Here is a 20,626-nt window from a genome sequence, read left to right as displayed (position 1 = left end):
AGTTAACAGTGAACTTTAAAATAACATAGTATTAGTGAACAAAATTTGATTTACACAACATGAATTAATTTGTAATATATTTAAATATAATTATTAACTATCTATTCTATTAGATAGTTATAATAATATCATCAGTAAAATGAAAAATATTAATTAATGTTTACTGATATACATCTTGTTAATGTCTAACAAAAGCAATAATATCATACAATTTCACATTGCCACTTTAATTTTTAATCATTAGGGGGCCTGGAGACCTCAATAAAATCGGGGCCCGGTTGTCCGGAACAGTAGCAGTGTAGCCCCGTAGCCTTTCCATAAGTTGGCCTCTGATTATTAATTATTATAATCAAACTAATAAATTATTTTAATATTTCATGTAACATGATGTCATGCATTACAACTTATAAGTAATGCATTACTTCATTAGATAATTATTTAAGTCTTATTATTTTATTTGTTTCCATAAAACGGTAAACGGTAAAAATACCAAGGAAAAAAGAACACGGGAAAAAAGAACAAACAGAAAAGAACACGGAAAAAGAATAAAAAATAAAAAAGAACAGGGAAGAATTTTATTGTTAAAATACATATACCTATAAATTGATTATGAAAATTAAAAAAATGATTACTTACATAATACACATATTTATACGACCCGCATGTACACACATGGAAATTATATAAAAATAATTAAAAAATTAATAGAAAGGTATCAAATTATTATTATTAATTATTTATCAATTATTAATGATAGTATCAAATTATAATCTTACAAGCATAGTAAATATATCATATAAAAACATTTAGCATGTTGCTGGTAACATTTTTGTTCAATTGATCGTAAAAAACTAAAGTAATTATATTATAAATATAATGTACATTATTGTAATAAAAATGTTTTTATTCTATAGTATACTTATAATCTATATGATACTAAGTTAATATATTGTTTTTGATATATAAAGATATACTATAGTCTATAGGTATATAAATATACTACCTATATAAAGATGAATAATGAAAGATATATTTTTATATTTATCACATAATTTTATGCGAAAAGAAAATATAATTTTTCAAAATATATATGTTTTTTATATTTCAATATTTTTAAAAATTATATTACTTACATCTTTTACATTTTTCTTGAGCAAATTAGATACCTCCGTTTTTAAGTAGTTCAATTTAGTATGTTGACAATTTCTATGTATGAGCTTGTTATTTTTACCTTGGTCTTATTTTCCGGGATTCCGATTCAGATTCAGACCTTTTGAAAATAATTCAAGTCAGGTCAGGATGGCACTATCAAACTTAATAAGACTAGCGTCATTTTGCTCGAAGTGCGAAATCCATCTGTCACATTTGACACTTGTCGGAAATCTGCTAATAAAATATTTAATATTCACACAGTTAATTGGATATCTTTTTATGTATACACTATACATTAATATTTAATTATTGTGCACAGCGCGATTCACAGTATATCCATACATATACATAATATACTATGTAACTAACCTACGATAACGATCATACATTAACAAATTATTTTTGTTTAAATTCTACTAGGTATAATATTAAACATATTGTGATTTGTGGTCTGTTGAAAATTTGTTTTGCCAGCCAAGTTTTCTGCACACTTTAATAAAAAGTTGAAATCGCGCATCTGCAGGAATCATGTCGTATTATTGTCGTGCTCGAAATGTTGTCCGAGTTTGATAATAAGTATACTTTAACATCAATTATTTTAAGGCATCTTATTGCATCAAGCGTTTTTCGAATACCGTGATAAATACTAATGCTATAGCCGATAGAGCATTACAGATAGTAATAGATACATATTATATACCTAGTAATATAATATGTATAGACATGGAAGTCATAGGCGTATTTACAGGAGGGACCGTGGAGGGGCACTGCCCCTCCGGCGGAGTGTGCCTCCAACAAAATCATGCCCGGATAAACAAAAACTCGTGCAGTGTGTACCCTGCAATACCTTGTATCTACCTATAGATTTTGATTATTTGTTTTATATTTTGTAATTGTTTAATCTTGTAACGTAAAAAAAAAAAAAACGTTTCTTTGTGTCTAAAATAAATAGGTCTCGCGATTTAAAAATTTGTTGTGCCCTCTCTGTCACCAAATTCTGAACACGTCTATGCATGTAGTGCCTTGATCGGTTTGATCGTTGTAACACATAGCCGTTCTGGTGTTAAACTGCCAACAGAAGTAAATATTCGGCATGTGCCCACGTGAATTTCTCAATTATCAATGAGTTGAGAAGAACGGTGTAAAATTAAGTCAGCGGAAACAATAAGGTTTTATAAGTCATAGCCTCACGAAATTCGCGATTTTTTTACGCACGCACTAGCACTACGCTCTAGTTTAACGCGCTTTCGACGAGCGAAATCAGTGAATCGACTCTATTTGTTTTAGATGATGTTATTTTACCGCCATTTAGACGACCCGTATTATCTTTGGTACACGACACGGTCATATACACAGATATAATACTATTCCATATTGCCGTGACCGTGGTGCATAACAGTTGTCGTAAACACCATAACCTAACTTTTTGTTCACTATCACGGGCACGTTTCTTTTATCACCACATTTTTTAATTCCATATCAATTTTTTATAATTGTCTTCGCTCACAATGTTATCTTAATTAATCCGAGTTTCTGTCGAATAACGTTTCACGGCTGCCGCATTCGATTAATTCGATTTAGAAGTCGTCTAGATTTTTTCAAATTGTATTCCATTGACCGCGATTCGTATAAGACAGCTATGGCTGACAGAAAAAGTGCCGATATCAACAATGTATTCCCGGAATTGGACGTAGACCAATTGGAAGTAAACGTAATCGAAAGTCTGTGCTTTAGCTGTGGAAAGAATGTGAGTATACTATTCGATTTATTCGGCTTTTTTAAATTTTAAATATATATCCCCTTACGCGTATTGTTCATGGTCTTATCAAATTATTCGATTACTGTAGCTAGCGTAATTTTGTTGAGCGAGGACTGTGCCAGTTTAGAAATTAGCGTCCCGGTGTTTTGGATCGGGAAATTGTCCCGGAATTATACTTCTATAATTTATAATAATATTTTATTTATTTTTCACTTAACATTTCAAGAAGAAAAGTTTTAATATTTGATAAATTAATTAAATGTTTACTTGATTGATTGACCAAATCTTTTATGAAATTATTTGCTTAGTTTGATGACAACAATTATTGGCTAATAACTAGAAATATGTTCATAATTATCCGTTCTCTCATGCTATTTTGGTTACCACTAATAGATAATTTTATCTTTACTTTTTCCAATTTGTAATGGCTACAGAAAAGTGCAGGATTTTCTCATAAAAATCATAAAAAAACTCGTATAAAACGTACTTGTAATGGCTAAGTAAGAAAAAATATATATATAGCTACATTATATAATAAATCAACTCAAATGAATACTTTTAGTTATTTATTTATCTAAAATGTTTCAATGATTAAGTATATTGTTTTTATTTTTATTAAATGGTATAACATTAACACGTTTAATATTCACTTAGTATTTAGAGTATGATATAGTATATACAGTGTATACTCTATAGACCAGTGTTTCTCAATCGTGTGTTGCCGGGTAAGTCCAAACGTGTCGCGGGAAGTACTAATATTAAATGTATGAATCTTGTTGATACTATATTTAACAAAAATTAATATGTATTATTCTTATTTTTTTTTATTGTGTGTCACAAAGTATGAACATTTTTAATAGTGTGTCGTCATAATACAAAGGTTGAGAAACACTGCTATAGACTATAGTCTAGTGAAAACTCAGTAGGGGCCAAATCAGCCATTTGAAATTGTTACCTTGTTTTCATAATTTACTGAAAATTGATATTAATTGTAATTAAGATAAAACAATTTAAAGTTAATTGGTAGTTATCATTATTTCAACTTATCTGTTGCTATCCAGTTTGCTATCTATAGTTTCATTATTTTTGTTAACATTTTTGTTCACTTTTAAAAGAAAAGAAATGTCTCATTATTTTAGAGACTAATATCTCGAAATATCTATAACTGTATTAATATTCATCCAGCATTAATTGTTATTTTTAAAAAAACATGAAATTTAAAAAAAAAATCCATGTGTCCCCATTTTTTTCTTATTTTCACCATTGTTTTTGTATGTACTACAAAATTTATTGAACGCTAATTTATGTTATCCCAAAGTATACCAAACTTAATTTAATAAATAAAAACAACCAATTATTTTCATTTTGGTAGTCAAGAAAGATTATAGAATTGGTACTCGGAGTAGTCGAAACAAAAAAAAACACTATTGAGTATACTATAGTTAACGTTATAATAAAAATATTAGATAAAATAAAATGACAAAACAAATATTTATGAATGCTGCACCTAGGGTAAACATTGTTTTATTTACAATTTAGTCAATTTTATTATATTAAATATTTATTTGTCCATTTTTAATTTTTAATAGCATCTCATACTATTTTAGAGATTTCCTGTAGTTAGGTTTAAATTTAAACTTGGTTATAGAAATAATAACAAATTAAATTAAATAATATTTAATATCTTGTGATAGATATATGGTATATATACAAATTTTCAGTGTAAAAATTTGACTTACTAAGATCTCATTTTTTTTTTAACTATTCATAAATAATATACTATTTAATATATTATATTATAAGTTTTTAGAAATTAACATATAATTAATAAAATAACCTTATAAAAATGTAATTTAGAATTATACAAGGGCATTATAGATTTTAATTTACTAATTACTCCAATTAACACTATTTAATTTATAATTTCCTAAAAATCATTTTAGGGTACCACACGGCTCTTGTTGACACGCATTCCATTTTACAAAGAACTGGTAATATCATCATTTGATTGTCCACACTGTAATTATAAAAATAACCAATTGGACCCAGCAATCGAAATTAAGCCACAAGGTGTTCGGATGTCTTTAAATATTGAAAACAAAGAAGATTTGGATAGATATGTGATTACAACAGACTACACAAGTGTACAAGTGTTAGATTTAGACTTTGAAATACCACCAATGTCACAACGATCACAAGTAACTACTGTTGAAGGCATAATTACTAAGACAATTACAAATTTAAGTGAACAAAAAAAAGTTCTTGATCTAACACATCCTGAATTAGCATCAAAAATGGAAGTTGTAATCAATGGATTGATTGGCATCAAAAATCTTACCAAGCCCATTCCAATGATGGTAATTATTTTTATTATTAATTTTATTTTAAATTAACCATGAATGCATGTTTGTAGGTTTTTGAAGATGCAACTGGGAATATATTTATTTCAAATCCTGTTGCACCTTTGGCTGATCCCAGAATGCAAACAGAAATGTTCACTCGAGATAGTGCTCAAGATGAAATGATAGGATTATCAGCAGCAGAAGACAATGCACAGTCAATTATCAAACCGTTAGGCACTTTTAATGATTCATCTGTTAATAATATGAATGATGAAATTGTTCAATTTAGTGGCCCATGTCCAAATTGTCAATCAATTTGTGAAACCAATATGAAAGTGACAGGTATTTATTTTACTGTACAGCAATCAATATGACAACAATTATTTTGGTTATTTTGTTATATTGATATTTTTAGATATTCCATACTTCAAACAAGTAGTGATCATGGCTACTACATGTGAAGATTGTGGCTATCGTACTAATGAGGTGAAACCAGGAGGTGGCGTTGAAAAGCAAGGTTTACAAATAACTGTTAAAGTATCTGATCCAGAAGATTTAAACAGGGATATATTGAAAGTAATTAATTATTAATTTTGTTACTGAAAACTCTATAAAGTTTATACACTAATGTTTATCCTCATAAATTTATTTTTTTTCAACTATAACATAAACAATCATATATAAATCTTAATAATATATATATATTAATATCTTAGTTTTATCTTCTGTATACATATTTAAAAAAAAAACTATTTTTCAGTCAGAAACATGTTGTCTTCGTATTCCACAATTGGATTTTGAAGCTGGTGCACTTTCACTGAGTGGTCGATTCACTACTATTGAAGGTCTCATAACATCATTACATGAACAGTTGAAAGATACTGCTACAGCATTTTATTCTGGTGATAGTCAGTCTGAAGGTGTTATCGCAAAAACAGAGATATTTTTAGAAAAACTGAATAACATTAAAACTTGTAAAATGCCAGTAGATATTGTACTACATGATCCGGCAGGAAATAGTTATGTCCAGGTAGATAGTAAATACTACTTTTAAATAAATAATATATAATACGCTCGTTTAGTGCCTACGTTATACGCGTTATTAAGTTTTATAAATTTGATCAATTAGATTGTTTTGGATCAAAACAAACTAAGATGCTTATTTAAAATGTATACAAAATAAGTTATTAAATTAATTTTGTTTGTTAAAACACTTTAAAACAGTTTAGAGAATTTTTTTTTTTATTTTGCATTTTTCTTTTGTGAATAGATCTAATAGATTTAGCTGTTTTAAAATACTATAACTTATGAACTTATTTTATTTTATATACATTTAAAATGGGTATTTTGTTTTGTTTGGATCCAAAATAAAATGTTGACAGTTAGTAGATTTTTAAATTATTATTGAATTACAAAATTATAATATGAGCGTAGTAAATAAAATTAAAAATCTTACCAAGTTTTTTGATAATTTAATACTTAACTGAATGATGTTAATATCTTTTTTTCAGAGCTTAACGCCTCCAGATTTGGATCCAAAACTTACTATCACTCGGTTTGATAGAACTGAAGAGCAGAATGAAGAGCTAGGGTTAAACGATATGAAAGTAGATGATTATGAAAAAAAATAAGTATACAAAGTAATATTTGGTTTAATAATTATATCAAGCTTTATTTTAATAAAATGTTATACAGTAAAAATATGACTAGTTTTTTTATATTGTAATTACAACCACAATTATAATTTACTTTTTCAATTACCTTCAGAAAAAGTTCAATTTTTCTTTAGCTGTAAGTTTTATGTGTATTGGTTATAGATTCATATTTTAAATTCCTCATAGTACAATTTATTTGAATTTAATTACAAATTTGATTTTTTTTTTATATATTTATCAATACTTATATATAATAAATATTATTTTAATTAAACTTTTATCCTTATTTCCAAGTAAGTGATTATTACAGTCTTATATAATTTGTTTGATTTTATTAATTATTAAATTGCTAACTATATAAAAAAATATATATATAAATATTATTATTTATTTATTCTCATCTAAGTATGCAATTTTTACGCATAAGTAATACAAATAATTTATAAAATATTATTTAATTACAAAATATACAATGATATATATAATATATATATATATATTATATATTATTTAAATTATTTGTATAATATATTAAATTCAATATAAAATTAAGATAAATTGTTAATTGATACATAACTATGAATTGGGTTTGGCCAGAGTAATATAGTATGCCTCAGTAATATTACCTTAGGAGGGGATTTATGTAAGCAAAATTTTAGGATCTGATATTTTCATAATGATCGATTAGTTGAATTTTAAAAAAGATAGAATAGTAAATAAATTACTATCAGTTATAATATTAATAATTTTGTTTTTATGTAATAATTTAATTTAGCAATTACAATTTTTTACCATGCTTATTGTTCCAAAATTCAAATTTATTTAAATTATCCTCACTACTGTGTTATAGGCTTCATACTTTTATAGATCCAATATATAAATGAAAGATTTATAGAAATATAACTACTGTAGTTTTGATTAACCGATATTTAGTATTGCAAGATTATTAAAGAAACAAGATATTTAAAACAAGAACTAGATAAAAAATAAAAATGTAATTATTATCATTACACTCAATTCAATTAAAATATTCCGATAGAAATGATAATTATCACTGATAACTATAATTTTTGTTGAAATTCTAACAATTTTATCAGAAGAATCAAATGCATTGAATTATTAAAACAATAATTCAAAAATAAAACTGTAGTTAGATGGTAGTAATATGTTAGCTTACTGACTCAGTACCGGATTATCAAGACTATAATATATATACCAGGGGTGGCAAGTGATTTGAACACTGTGCCAAAAATTACCTTTTCTTTTTCGAGTGTGCCAAAAAATATCATATAAATTATATTCAATAAAGTAAGAAAAAAATTATTGTAATTTTATTGTATAATTAATGTATTAATATAAAATATGAAATATTTTAATTTTTCACGTGCCATGGATTTGCCATCCTTGATATATACAAGAGAACATCTATTTAACTTTTATTATATAATGAAAATTTTATTTAAAACTGTTTCTATGTAACCAGCAAATTAAAATAATTATATTGTTACATATTTTTATGAAGTATACACTCGTCAATTGTACCTTGTTAAATGTTACTACCTTAGATTATTATTAATGATATATTATATAAGAGATGATCTACAAATAATAAAATCAATTGTTGCCAAATTATCAGGACAGGAAGTATTATTATAGGTATACATTCATATCATTAAATGATTTTTAAGAGCGTGTTACAAACTCCAATGTGATACAGGCCAGAGGGGATGGAGTTAGAATATTTTCTAAGTGTCACGTTTATTGAAATTTAAGAAGTTTTGTTTCAAACTCTGTTATGCTGTTTCTGACGATACACTGTCATTCTGGCTGTCTAGGGACCAAGTTCTCCTAGGCTACAGTTCTAATAGCAATTGACCATATATTTATCTGTTGGATACCCCGTATATTAAAGCGAGTTAAACACTATTTTAGCTAAATATCATAATAAAATATAATTGAATAAATTAAAATATATTGTAGGTCTATTTGTATTTTAACATGTGTCTTATGGTTATTAATTTAAGTTGGGTCTGTAACATATTGTCGTATTTGTTGATAGTTGTATACATATATATATATATATATATACACTTAAATATCACATATATGTATAAGTAATTACAGCTCAAAAGGTGCACTAAGCGAATAAAAATATTGTTCCTGAACAACAGAAGAAAAAGAAGATAAACCTCATTTTCTAGTCTAAATATTAAGTATAAACAGTTATAGCTGCATTTAACACTATTGTCATAGATTTCAGTATACTGAAAAAAAACCAGATGACACCTTTAATTATTTAAGCTAGTGAAAGCATTTTTGTTATAAGAATGGAACAATTGTTCAACAAGATATCAGAAAATTCTTCAACAACAAAAGATTAAAAAAAATAATAATTAACTCACTTAATTTAAAATTTGAATGTATTTTTTTTTATTATTCAATTATTTAATTAATATTATATATTTGTATATTACAATTTAAGTATATTTTTTATTCTAAAATTCAGTTTTTCAAGTAAAAAAATGTTATTTCTTTTTAAGAAATTTTTTTCGAAGAAACTTCAAGTTAGTAAAGTAGAGATTTTACTGTAATTTGTTTTTTATATCAGAGAAAACAAATTATTTTCCTATCCTAGTTTTTTTGCTTTAATTTATTTTAAACAACATTTTACATATTATTGACTTAATTATAATAAGTCATTTAAATTGTGTTTTATGGAATGATAATATAATCCCATATTCAAACAATGTATATGTATTTTTTACCATACAACGACAATGCATATTATAAATGATTAATTTCTATGATAGATTTAATAAAAATAAAAATTTCTATTCCCCTACCACATAAAAAAAAAACAACAAAACTTTCTAAAAATGTCTTATAAATTCTTAATCTTAAGTACTATTATACTAAATAAGATCATTAGAAGATCTACCAGAATAATATATTTTATCATAGTTTATTGAATTATCAAAATAGTGTAATTATAACAGTAAAATACCAAAACAATTTACACTTTAAACTTAGAACATTATCAGGAATTTTCATCTTTGTTGTAAATTAATAAAACAGTCCATAATACATAGTTTTTTTTAAGAAAAATTATTTTATAGAAAACGTCTGCTAAAAGACGGATGGAAATTATTACACAATATTTAAATTATATCTAATTTTTGTTGTCACTTAATGTATATTTGCATGTTTATTGTGTTTAAAAGATACATATAATTTATGTTTTTGTTATAAATATTTCAAGGTAAAATGTATTTTAAGTCTTGAAATTGAATATTATAATATTGGCACAATCTCAAAATATTAATTAATTTGTAAATTACATTAACATACAACATAAAGGCTATTAATATTTTACTATGCAACGTTACAGCTTATTTGTGTTGGACATAGATCTAAGTGATCTAAACACTGGTTTTAAACAAAAAATTTACTGAATAACATTAACATATCTAATGATTAATTTAAATTCATACTTTAAAACCTTGTTTGCATTATTTACATATGAATGTCATTCAGTAATAAACAACAGTACCTAATTAAACCAATTTGTTCTTGTACATGTACTATTTTAGTAATTTCACGATATCCAAGTCAAAGATAAAAAATAATTAAAACATGAAAAATAGTTGTACAGTAAACAATATTACATTTGATATTAACATTTTTGTTTTGAAAAATAAGATTTCAGTGCCAAAAATTGGTTTTTATCAAAATAAATATACATAAAAACCATATCATGTCATAGAAGTTCAATTTTAGTACAAGGTCACTTGACCAAAGAGTGCAAATACTTACTTTATACCATTTATTTTTCATATATATATAATGTATTTAGTACCTATTCAGTATTTACTGTTTACTGAAAAGTACAAAGATTGAGTTTTCATATCATTTAAATGTTATTATAAACAGTTTTTGTAGTAGTTTTTTTTAGAGGTAAATATAATAAAATATTATCTATGCATATTCCTATTTATATTTTTTTTGTTATAACCTAACCTTTCTTGTTAAAATCCTGTGAGTATGTTGTCTTTGTCTGACAAACATAACAAATAGCAAATTTGTATTCAGCAAAACCAATTTTGTGTCGTTAATATTAGAATGAGTTAAATATTACAACATTAAAATGCAGATACTTCAAAATTAAAATATTAACTTAACAGTGAAAGTCTACAATATACAATTTAGACGAAATATCATAATATATTTAATTAAAAATTTTATAATATTGTATATTCGCTCCAATATTACAATCAAACTCACATACAAGAACACAAATGGCATAACAGAACACAATTTTTGTAATGTAGTACAATGTATGTTTGTAAGACAAAGAAAAAACGTGTGTATGGCAACCTTTTAATTTATTATACACATATAATATATTATTGGAAATAAGAAGTACAGTTATAATTTTATTCATAAACAAATTTAGACCTTGTTAATAAATCATAGAGCTAAATAATAATATATGTGTATATTTTATAGTTTCAGTACTTTTTAAAAGAGTGAAGTGTGTATAATAAGTGACAATCTAGTCTATTAATGTACATGTTAATATTTTACAAAGATACTTCATTTATTAGATAACTAAATGTATTTTACAAAAAGAAATAAAATTGTACGAAAAAAACCAAAAATTAATAGTAAACAAGAGATTCAATTATTTGAAATCATAATATGTAAAATAAACCAAATTTAAACTGATGAGCATAAACAATACTAAGAGATTGTATAACAAAACTTGTACAGATTGTAAAATGTTCAACTGTAACTAGTAGAATAACAAAAAATAAATATATAGATATTAACTTAATGTTAATTCTAATTTTGTTTGTGATAAAATGTTAAAAATAAATATAATTTTAAAAGAAAACAAAATAAAATTATTTAATAATAATAATAAAAACACATGTTCCAAAATATTTTGAAAGACAATCACAAAAGGTAATAGTACAACATTGGTGTTCTTAATATTATCTGTAGCATATACAGGATTAATTAGAAGTGTAAAAAAATTATTTGATTTTAATTAATTCTGTGCTTAATATATCTCTTTTAATATTTTTTTCAACTAAATTAGTATTAAAATAATTTGTGCAAATAAATATGCTTTAATAATTTTTTTTTATTGGAATTTTTGATTAATGTTAATGATAAAAATCACACTTCTCCCTGTATAAGCCACTGAATATTTTTAATTAAAACATAAATAAAAATAATAATAACATTTATTATTTTAATTATCTCAAGAGTACACAATAATAATTAATGAATACACAACAAAACAAAGTTTGAACCAGTCAATTTTGATAAATGCATAATTTATCATATATAATATATTGTTTTTATAAAATAATTGAAATACTGCTTATAAAATAAAAAAAAATATATTAAAATATAGAATATAATATGGTATGGACTTTTATAAAAATTATAAAATATTTCCATTTGTTTACAAATTACAAAGTGTAAAAAAATGTATAAATGATAATGAATACAACATTTTTATAATTATGAATATATATATAATTCACTCCATGGTATTGCATACTTATTTTCTATACAATATTGTTAAAATTATTTAAAGTAATTTAAAATGCAGTCATATGACACTATTTAAATACAAATATTTATTTATATTACTGATTGTGTCCTCTTGAGAACTTATAATTACCTATTAATTAAAAAATTGATTATTTATTTTTTCAAAAAAAGAAAACACAAAATACATATTAGAGAATGTTTGATTTTAGTTAAAATATATTTTTAATGTATAATATATTATTAAATTCGTGAATCTATGCAATAGGGGTGTCAATAATTTACTTTTAATTTGTATAAATTACATAATAATAATAATAATAATAATTCCATTACAATAAAATAAAAAACAATCAGTTATTGACAAAAGCATAGATATTTGTAACTATTCTATATTATAATACTTATTATAAAAATGGACAGAGAAACATAAAAAATAAAAAATAGATTTGATTAAGTTTTAATATATCATCCATAACTTGAACTTTGAGATTAAACCAGTATGATTTAATATGATATGTTTATATAAACATATTTATCAGATGCGTATTAGAACACATAAAAAAAAAAAAAAAAAAATAGTTAAATTAAATTAAATTGTTTTGTCCTTGATTAGTCCACTATACAATACATATTATGCACGGATAATAAGTACTTTGATGTAAATAAATACTTTAAAATGTAGGTAACCTATAATATTAAACATTAAGTGTTATTAATTAATATTCTAAAAAACCATAATGAAAAAATTTTAATTGAATGATATAGGTAGGTATAATACCTTTAAAAATTATCAGTTTATGATTATTTTTTAGAAAAACATAATTAAATATTTAAAAAAGTATCTTAGAGAAGTTTAACGAGAAAAAAAATTAAAAACAGTTTCAAATTATGTTACCTAAATTAGGTAAATATTATAATTTTATCTTTGTATACTTTATACGATTGTTACATTATGATTATTATTACTTTTGTTTAACATGGTAGATTTGAATAACTACCATTGGCACAAATAAATTGTACTTAAAAATTTATGCTATAAAACATCGTCGGCATTTATTTGTTGAGTTTGTACTGCAATAGCTGCAGCAGCAGCATTTGCCATATGATTAATGTTGCAAATAACTGGGTAAACATTTTCCATTTTACTGAGTTTTTCAAAAAATGGAATTAAATGCAACAGTTCTTTATCAGTCATATCATCAAACCATGAATTAACAGGAACCTAAAAAAATTATTTTAGGAAAATAAATATTAAGTTAATGTTGTTTTAAATTAAATATTATGTTGTATAAAAAAAATAAACTTACAGCATTATCTGGATGGAAAATGTATGATGCAGGTGAATTATCAATAATTACAACTTTATGTAATGCGCGGCCTAATTTGTTTAAATCTTTCACATAATTTCCTCTATAAAACACACATGATTCACGGAATAAACGGGCTCTAAATACACCCCATTTATCTAGTAAATCGGCAACTGGATCGGCATACTAAAAGTGAACAAAATAAATAAAGAAAACATTATTTTTATGTTAACTGTTAGCAGTGTTATCACGTTGACTGCCATGTGACCGACCTATGCATGGTACAGCATTTGGATACAACATTATATTTATGGACACCAGCGGCCACACCATGTTATTATTTATATGCTACATGACTGCCGGTAACCATAAATTAATACAATTTTAAATTATTAACTTTTCTATGGTGCTACAATAATATACTAAAAAGAAGAGCAGTAACATAGTAGGAATAGTTACAATTTTATTTATGTATAAATATTTTTCAATGTTTTTCAAATAAAAAAGTATATACAAATCAGAAATTATATAGACAACTAGCAGTCACATAGCAGTCAACATATTAAATCATATTATACATTGTTGCCTAATTAAGTTAATAGATTAGCTAGAATATAACCAAATCAAACATAAAATATCAATATATTTATTGCTTCGCTCAGAATCTAAAAAATAATATAAGATGACACCTAAAAATATTAAGGATTAACATGCATTAAATTGTTAATAAAATATTTACTTTACACATATAACCCAAGGACATACTTTAAATTAGTAATTAAATAATAAATTTACCTTGGCAAGACTTGCAGTAAATAATACACACTCATAGAGTTCACCCATACGTTGAAGAAATTCATCTACATGTGGTCTCTTTAATACATAGACTTGATGAACTGTGCCATCTATTTCAACAGGTACTACGAAATCTGCATTATTAATTGCCTGTTAAAGTTTAAAAAAATAAATATGTTTATAGTATTTAATATATTAAATTAACACAGTATAAGTTTTTTGTGTTTCATTAGTTTAATGTTTATGTATGAGATATAAATATTTAATACATTTTTTATGTACCTTAAAAGAACTATGGACAAGTGTTTCATCAAGATCAATAACCATACATTTTTTATGCATATCTTGGTGTCTTATAGCAGGAAGTAAGTATGATGACTGTGAAAGATCTGGGCTACGAGGAGGAGTAAAACTTCTGTCAGACTTAGTATTCACTCCACGTATATTACTACTTGGAACAAAACTAGAATTTGGTCTTGTTCTTGATTTTCCAAAACAGCATAATAATGTTCGCCACAAACCTCGTTCATTTTTCAATCGAACATGATCAGCTATAAAAATAATAAAATATAAATATATTAGTGTATGTACAATTAATTTTATGTAAAAAAATATTCCCTATAAATAACAATAAGTGATTCAACAATTTTAATTGACTTTTTATTTAAATTTAATTAGTTATAAGTATTTTAAAAACAAAATAATGAATAGAAATTTAAATTAACTAATCATCAATTACCGAGTTATACTTATATGTATCAAATAACAGTATCTATATTTATTAAAATAAACCACCAGATGTTAATATATTTTAAAATTGTTAAGGTTATTAAAATTATATTTTTTAATTTACTAATAGACATTTTGCCATACCTAAAAGGTCAGATTGTATAATTATTTATTAGTAGGTACACAAATCAAACAAAGATTGTTAAAAAAAGAATAATATAATTAAATTAAAGTAAAACTGAATATTTCTTAACACACATTATTGTCTTAAGTATACACAGAGACAAAAAACAACAAATAAATTAGGTCAAACATAATTTTAATAGGTATGTATGCATATAATATATTTACAAGTACCCCATAAATCAATACTTAAGCATTATAATTTAAACTAATTTTTATATGTGTTTGAATCATCAAGATATTTTGAAGAAGTGCAATTACTTACATACTTAAAGCTAAAAATTAAATAAAACACAAAAATTCAAATATCCATTGTTTCGATAGCGATATATATCTAACTGATATTATCATCAGTTAAATAATACAATTCACTCAATAAAAGTAATAAAACAATATAAATATATAACATTTAATTAAAATAAAGTTTGTTAATCCAAATTACCAGAGTTCTGACAATTTTATTACGTGTATGGGTACCTACTGTTTATAAATGAATTTGAACTATATTTTGTTATATTATCACTCATTAAATTATTACATGCTAATACATAAATATATAAGGAGACATACAATTTAATTCAATAGGTATTATTATGTATTATTAATCAACTAAACTTGAATAATACATTTTTTAAGCTACCAAAGTTTTATAAATACATTAATTCTCCATTATGTAGGCACTTACATTCTACATATTAGTTAAAAAGGAATGTAAAAACTTGAAGCTATTATTTAAATAGTAAAATTATTATTAATCAACTACAAATATGGTTTAAGATAATTACATTTAGTTATACATAGTATGTTGATTAAATGAGATAATTAATAAACCTAAAACTGCTTAGAACGCATATAATATTAAAAATAACGACATTAAATTATTCCAAATTAAATAAACATAAAAATAATAATATTGGTAGGTATATTACAAACTCCATAATCCTAATTTATTACGTCAAAAATATTATAGTTCAATTCAAGAAATCATAGAAGATAATTATTAGCAGCAAAAATAAAAATGATGCAAACAATAATTAAGATTAAATAAACATATTGTGCATATAATTTAATATTTTATATAACATTCAATCTAGTATGTTTGATTTTAAAAAACAATAGAAGTTAGCTATTAATTTGAAATTAATTAATCATAAAATACATAACTAAAACCTTTCAAAATACCTAACTTCTTTATGAAGACTAAATTTTAATTTCTCAGTGAAATAACCATTCATTTTTTAAAAATGTATTACATTAAAAACTGTATAAAAGATAATCAACACAAGTTGTAAATAAAATCGCTATGATTATTGGATAAATAAATATGATTTTTTATTTTTTTTTTCAAATGTATTTAAATTATTTTTAAAGGTACGATATAATTTACAAATATATTTGATATAGTAGACATATTAATTGGTTAACGACCTACTTAATATGTGCTTAACTTAAGATTTTAAATTAAGTTCTGATATCTAAAAACAAACAATATTTATGCAAATTAGATATCTTAATCCCTTAAATATTAATAAAAAATGATTAATTAAGTATGGGCAAGTATTACTATATAATTCATTTGAGAAATTCAAGCAATTATGTACACATGATATAAAAGTTCAATAAACAGTAAGTCGCCTACATAGTTAATGTGTATAGGCAATCAAATGTATATATATAAAAATGTTTAATTGTGCATGGGCATCACTAAGGGTATCAATAGACATGATGGTTACTCTAGAAATGTTTCTTTTGAGTTTTGATACCACTCCCAAAAAATATTTAAGTAAATTATAATGTGCATGGCACTAGATAATTATCAGTTACCCATAAAGTTATGAATAATTGGATATATTGTTAACCTTATATTGTGACATTGTGACAATGTGACATAATGTCACATTATCTATCTATCACTATAATAGTATAAACATGTTATTCATATTTAATTATTGCACGCACAATTCAAATTTAATGACACCTACTGAACATATCACGAAGAAAAATAAAACTACAGTAACACTGAAAAAAAAAATATTATGTTGGTAAAAACAAATAAATAGCATATTATAAATAATTTGTACTCTTATAAAAATAATAAAAGAAAAAAGTTAATGAATAAATAAAACCAATTAACATATATTATTATTAGTACCTATTACACTATTACCAATCAACAAATGTTAAACAATAATATTGTTAATTGATTTTCTTATCTCAGCATGTATAAATTATTATAGAATAAAATAAAATAAATAAATAGTTATAATCCTTTAATTTTTTACATTATATAATAGGATCTCATTTGACAATATATTACGAGATATTACTAGTAAAACATGAAAACGTACAAAATGTCTGTAGTAGCCGTACAGATTATAGGCTGAATCGGCGATTGCCAGGGAGTGCTAAGATTATTTTATTTATCATAAGAGAACATATAACTAAGAAATGTAGTAAAATCTATATAACTTCTGTCTTCTAGTAGTCCGTTTAAAATCAGTATATCAATCAGTCAGGCTAACACTATCTACAAACCTGATTATCACTAAAAAGTAAAAAAAACGTTTGCATATTTTTTGATAAAATATGAAACAAGTCGGGTTACATAAACAACTATAATTAATATGTAATACAATTAGGTAACAACGTATAAATTATAGTAAATAGAAACAGTTTATCTTTTATTTATCATGTCCACATGGCGAATTACTAGACTTGTAATAATTCATTATGTCAAAATACGACGACAATAAAAATGATAATGTCATATTATATAGGTAGCTATACCAAAGACGAAAAATGCAAAATAGGAGAAATCGGCTTACCCTTATCTGGCACAAAACTTTTTAGGTGTTCATCTTCACGCGACACTTGGGTGATAATTGAAGATGCTTCCATTTAAACATTTGTTTTTTCACCTCCCGTGGTGTCCTGTGAACGTCCGTGCGGTCAATATAATTATTATTATAATGCACCATATATGTACGGCGGAACGATGGTCGTGTCGCACACGCCAGTCACCGAATGCGGTCGGTCGTCGAAATGGCCCAGTAAAGAAAGTGTCCTTCACTTTTAATCGTGCCCACGAGCGCAACGACTGCGGTGAAAAGGGTACGATACGAACGGAACAAACGTTGTGCGCAACCGAAAAGTGTCGATCGTATATTATTATTATGACGCCGCGTCAAACGGAATCGTAGATATACATGCACCGCAAACGAGACGGAGATAAATATTGAATATTATAATATTGTTTCGCACGTACGGCCGAACGACGTTGTTGTTAAATAATAATAATAATAATAATAATAAGTAGTAGTTAAGATCACAATAATAATAATGTGCGCGATATTATCACCGAAATCTGTATCACTTAATATTTTTATTGTTTTTATTGTTATTTATAAGGATTTGTTTATCGTTTATTGGCGTTTGAAAAGGCGAACGTACCTACACACAAGTACATATTAACTACGTAGGAGCGCTACGGGCGGTGTGTCGTCGTCGTCGTCGTCGTCGCTGCCGCCGTACACGCGCCGCGCGCATACACTCTTGCACACGTACACACACGCACGCACACGCACGTGCAACGGACACACACACTATTGCGCGCGCCCGCCACCTCGCAAACACGCAGACCGCCGGACGAGAAAGCGCACGCGCATACGGGCCCGACTGACAAGCGAGCAAACACGCACGCACGCGCATAAACGATCACGCACACTGGATTTTCTCCACTCCGCCCGCCCGCCCACAACCACAGCAACGGCCACCGATGGAATGCGTACGGTTCCCGCGTATATTCGAATGACCGCCGCCGCGCCTCCGCCACCGTCGTACGTGTGTATATAGAAGGGTTATAGTCGTCGTTATACCTACGTATTATTTTGTATTGTTATGTTTTTATTTGTCGACTTTTTTTTCTACTGCTGTTACTACCAGTACTCCTCGTTAGTTGCAGAGTATGAAATATCACGCACTGGGCCCTTACACGTCGGGCATATAGGCAGGAAATATTTTCAAAAGGGAGTCAATTCAACAACCGAATAGAATATAATAAAATAATATATTATATTATAAATACAAAAACGAATAGGTACCTCTTGGCTCTCTATTGCTACCATACTATACAGTATTTTGTGATATTGCAGTTTTGCACTGAACGGTTAATGATTATTCATTTTATTATTGAGTAACAGCTATTATATGTAAGAGTCAAAGTTTATTATACACGGTTGAGGTTTATTATATAAACAAATACTCGACCATTTCTATACTAATATATCTATATGATAATTACCAATTTTAACAAAAACAATTTGAAAATATTTCATCTGAAGCAAAACAGAAATGATAGAGAGATAGTTTTGCTAAAACCAAATTTTGCATATACACACATGTGAGATAGGTGAATATCTAATGTGTAAAAATATGGACTTCAAATATAAAACTCATGTGACTTTCCGGTAAACTTTATATTTTTTAATTGTAGAAAAACTAATGATGAATCTTATATTAAATGTTTAAACCTTAGGCATGAATATTAAAATTTTTAATTTTTTTTAACCACGAAATAATTTATACATTTTCTAGATTTTAACGAAATTTGTTAAAATTCTAACTATAAACGCTTACAATAAAAATATTTTTGATATTTTTTAATTGGTAAATGAACAACTTTTTAGGAACCTTGATTATATTTTCAAGCATTTCTACCTTTTACCCAAATTTAATTATTTTATCAGAATTTTTAAAAGTTTTACCGTACATATAGAAAATAATAATAAAAACTCTTGGTAAAAAAGTTGTTACAGTTATTCGTCTTTTTATTATATCAAGATAAAGAAATACATTTTTTGAAAACGTCTCAAATGGTGATTATAAACATAAAAAACATACATTGTAAAATTATAATAACTACATAAATTGCTTCGCTCGGAATCTAAAATGATTTATAAATTATAAAATGTTCTAATGTAAATAAATGTTTTTTTCTAGCTATAAGTTTTGAATATTTCGTTCCTTCGCTTATCAAATCTACAATCTTGGTAAAATCATGTCTTCATCATACATAATATTGAGCAAGTTGATAATTTTTCATTGCCTATTGATGATCGTAAATAATTTTTGAATTTTTAT

General features: G+C 25.3%; 2 protein-coding genes across 2 annotated transcripts; one reads left to right on the top strand and one right to left on the bottom strand.

Annotated features, from left to right (window-relative positions):
* Window positions 1–2,625: 2,625 nt before the first annotated feature.
* LOC113557082 (zinc finger protein ZPR1) lies at window positions 2,626–7,071 on the top strand. The gene is made up of 6 exons (XM_026962383.2): window positions 2,626–2,899; window positions 4,855–5,268; window positions 5,325–5,595; window positions 5,669–5,829; window positions 6,014–6,283; window positions 6,765–7,071. The coding sequence occupies exons 1-6, from the start codon at window positions 2,792–2,794 to the stop codon at window positions 6,882–6,884; spliced, it is 1,344 nt and encodes a 447-aa protein (XP_026818184.1). The 5' UTR covers window positions 2,626–2,791; the 3' UTR covers window positions 6,885–7,071.
* Window positions 7,072–13,313: 6,242 nt separating this feature from the next.
* Window positions 13,314–18,997, bottom strand: LOC113556696 (carboxy-terminal domain RNA polymerase II polypeptide A small phosphatase 1). Its single transcript, XM_026961795.2, has 5 exons — window positions 18,313–18,997; window positions 14,858–15,126; window positions 14,576–14,725; window positions 13,781–13,966; window positions 13,314–13,695 (listed from the first exon to the last, which is right to left on the bottom strand). Exons 1-5 carry the CDS (start codon window positions 18,383–18,385, stop codon window positions 13,507–13,509), a joined length of 867 nt encoding a protein of 288 aa, XP_026817596.1. The 5' UTR covers window positions 18,386–18,997; the 3' UTR covers window positions 13,314–13,506.
* Window positions 18,998–20,626: the final 1,629 nt, after the last annotated feature.

This window comes from Rhopalosiphum maidis, chromosome 3 (assembly GCF_003676215.2).
Source record: "Rhopalosiphum maidis isolate BTI-1 chromosome 3, ASM367621v3, whole genome shotgun sequence".
In the NCBI taxonomy this organism is placed as follows: Eukaryota; Metazoa; Arthropoda; class Insecta; order Hemiptera; family Aphididae; genus Rhopalosiphum; species Rhopalosiphum maidis.
This window is presented reverse-complemented; position numbering and strand designations above follow the sequence as displayed.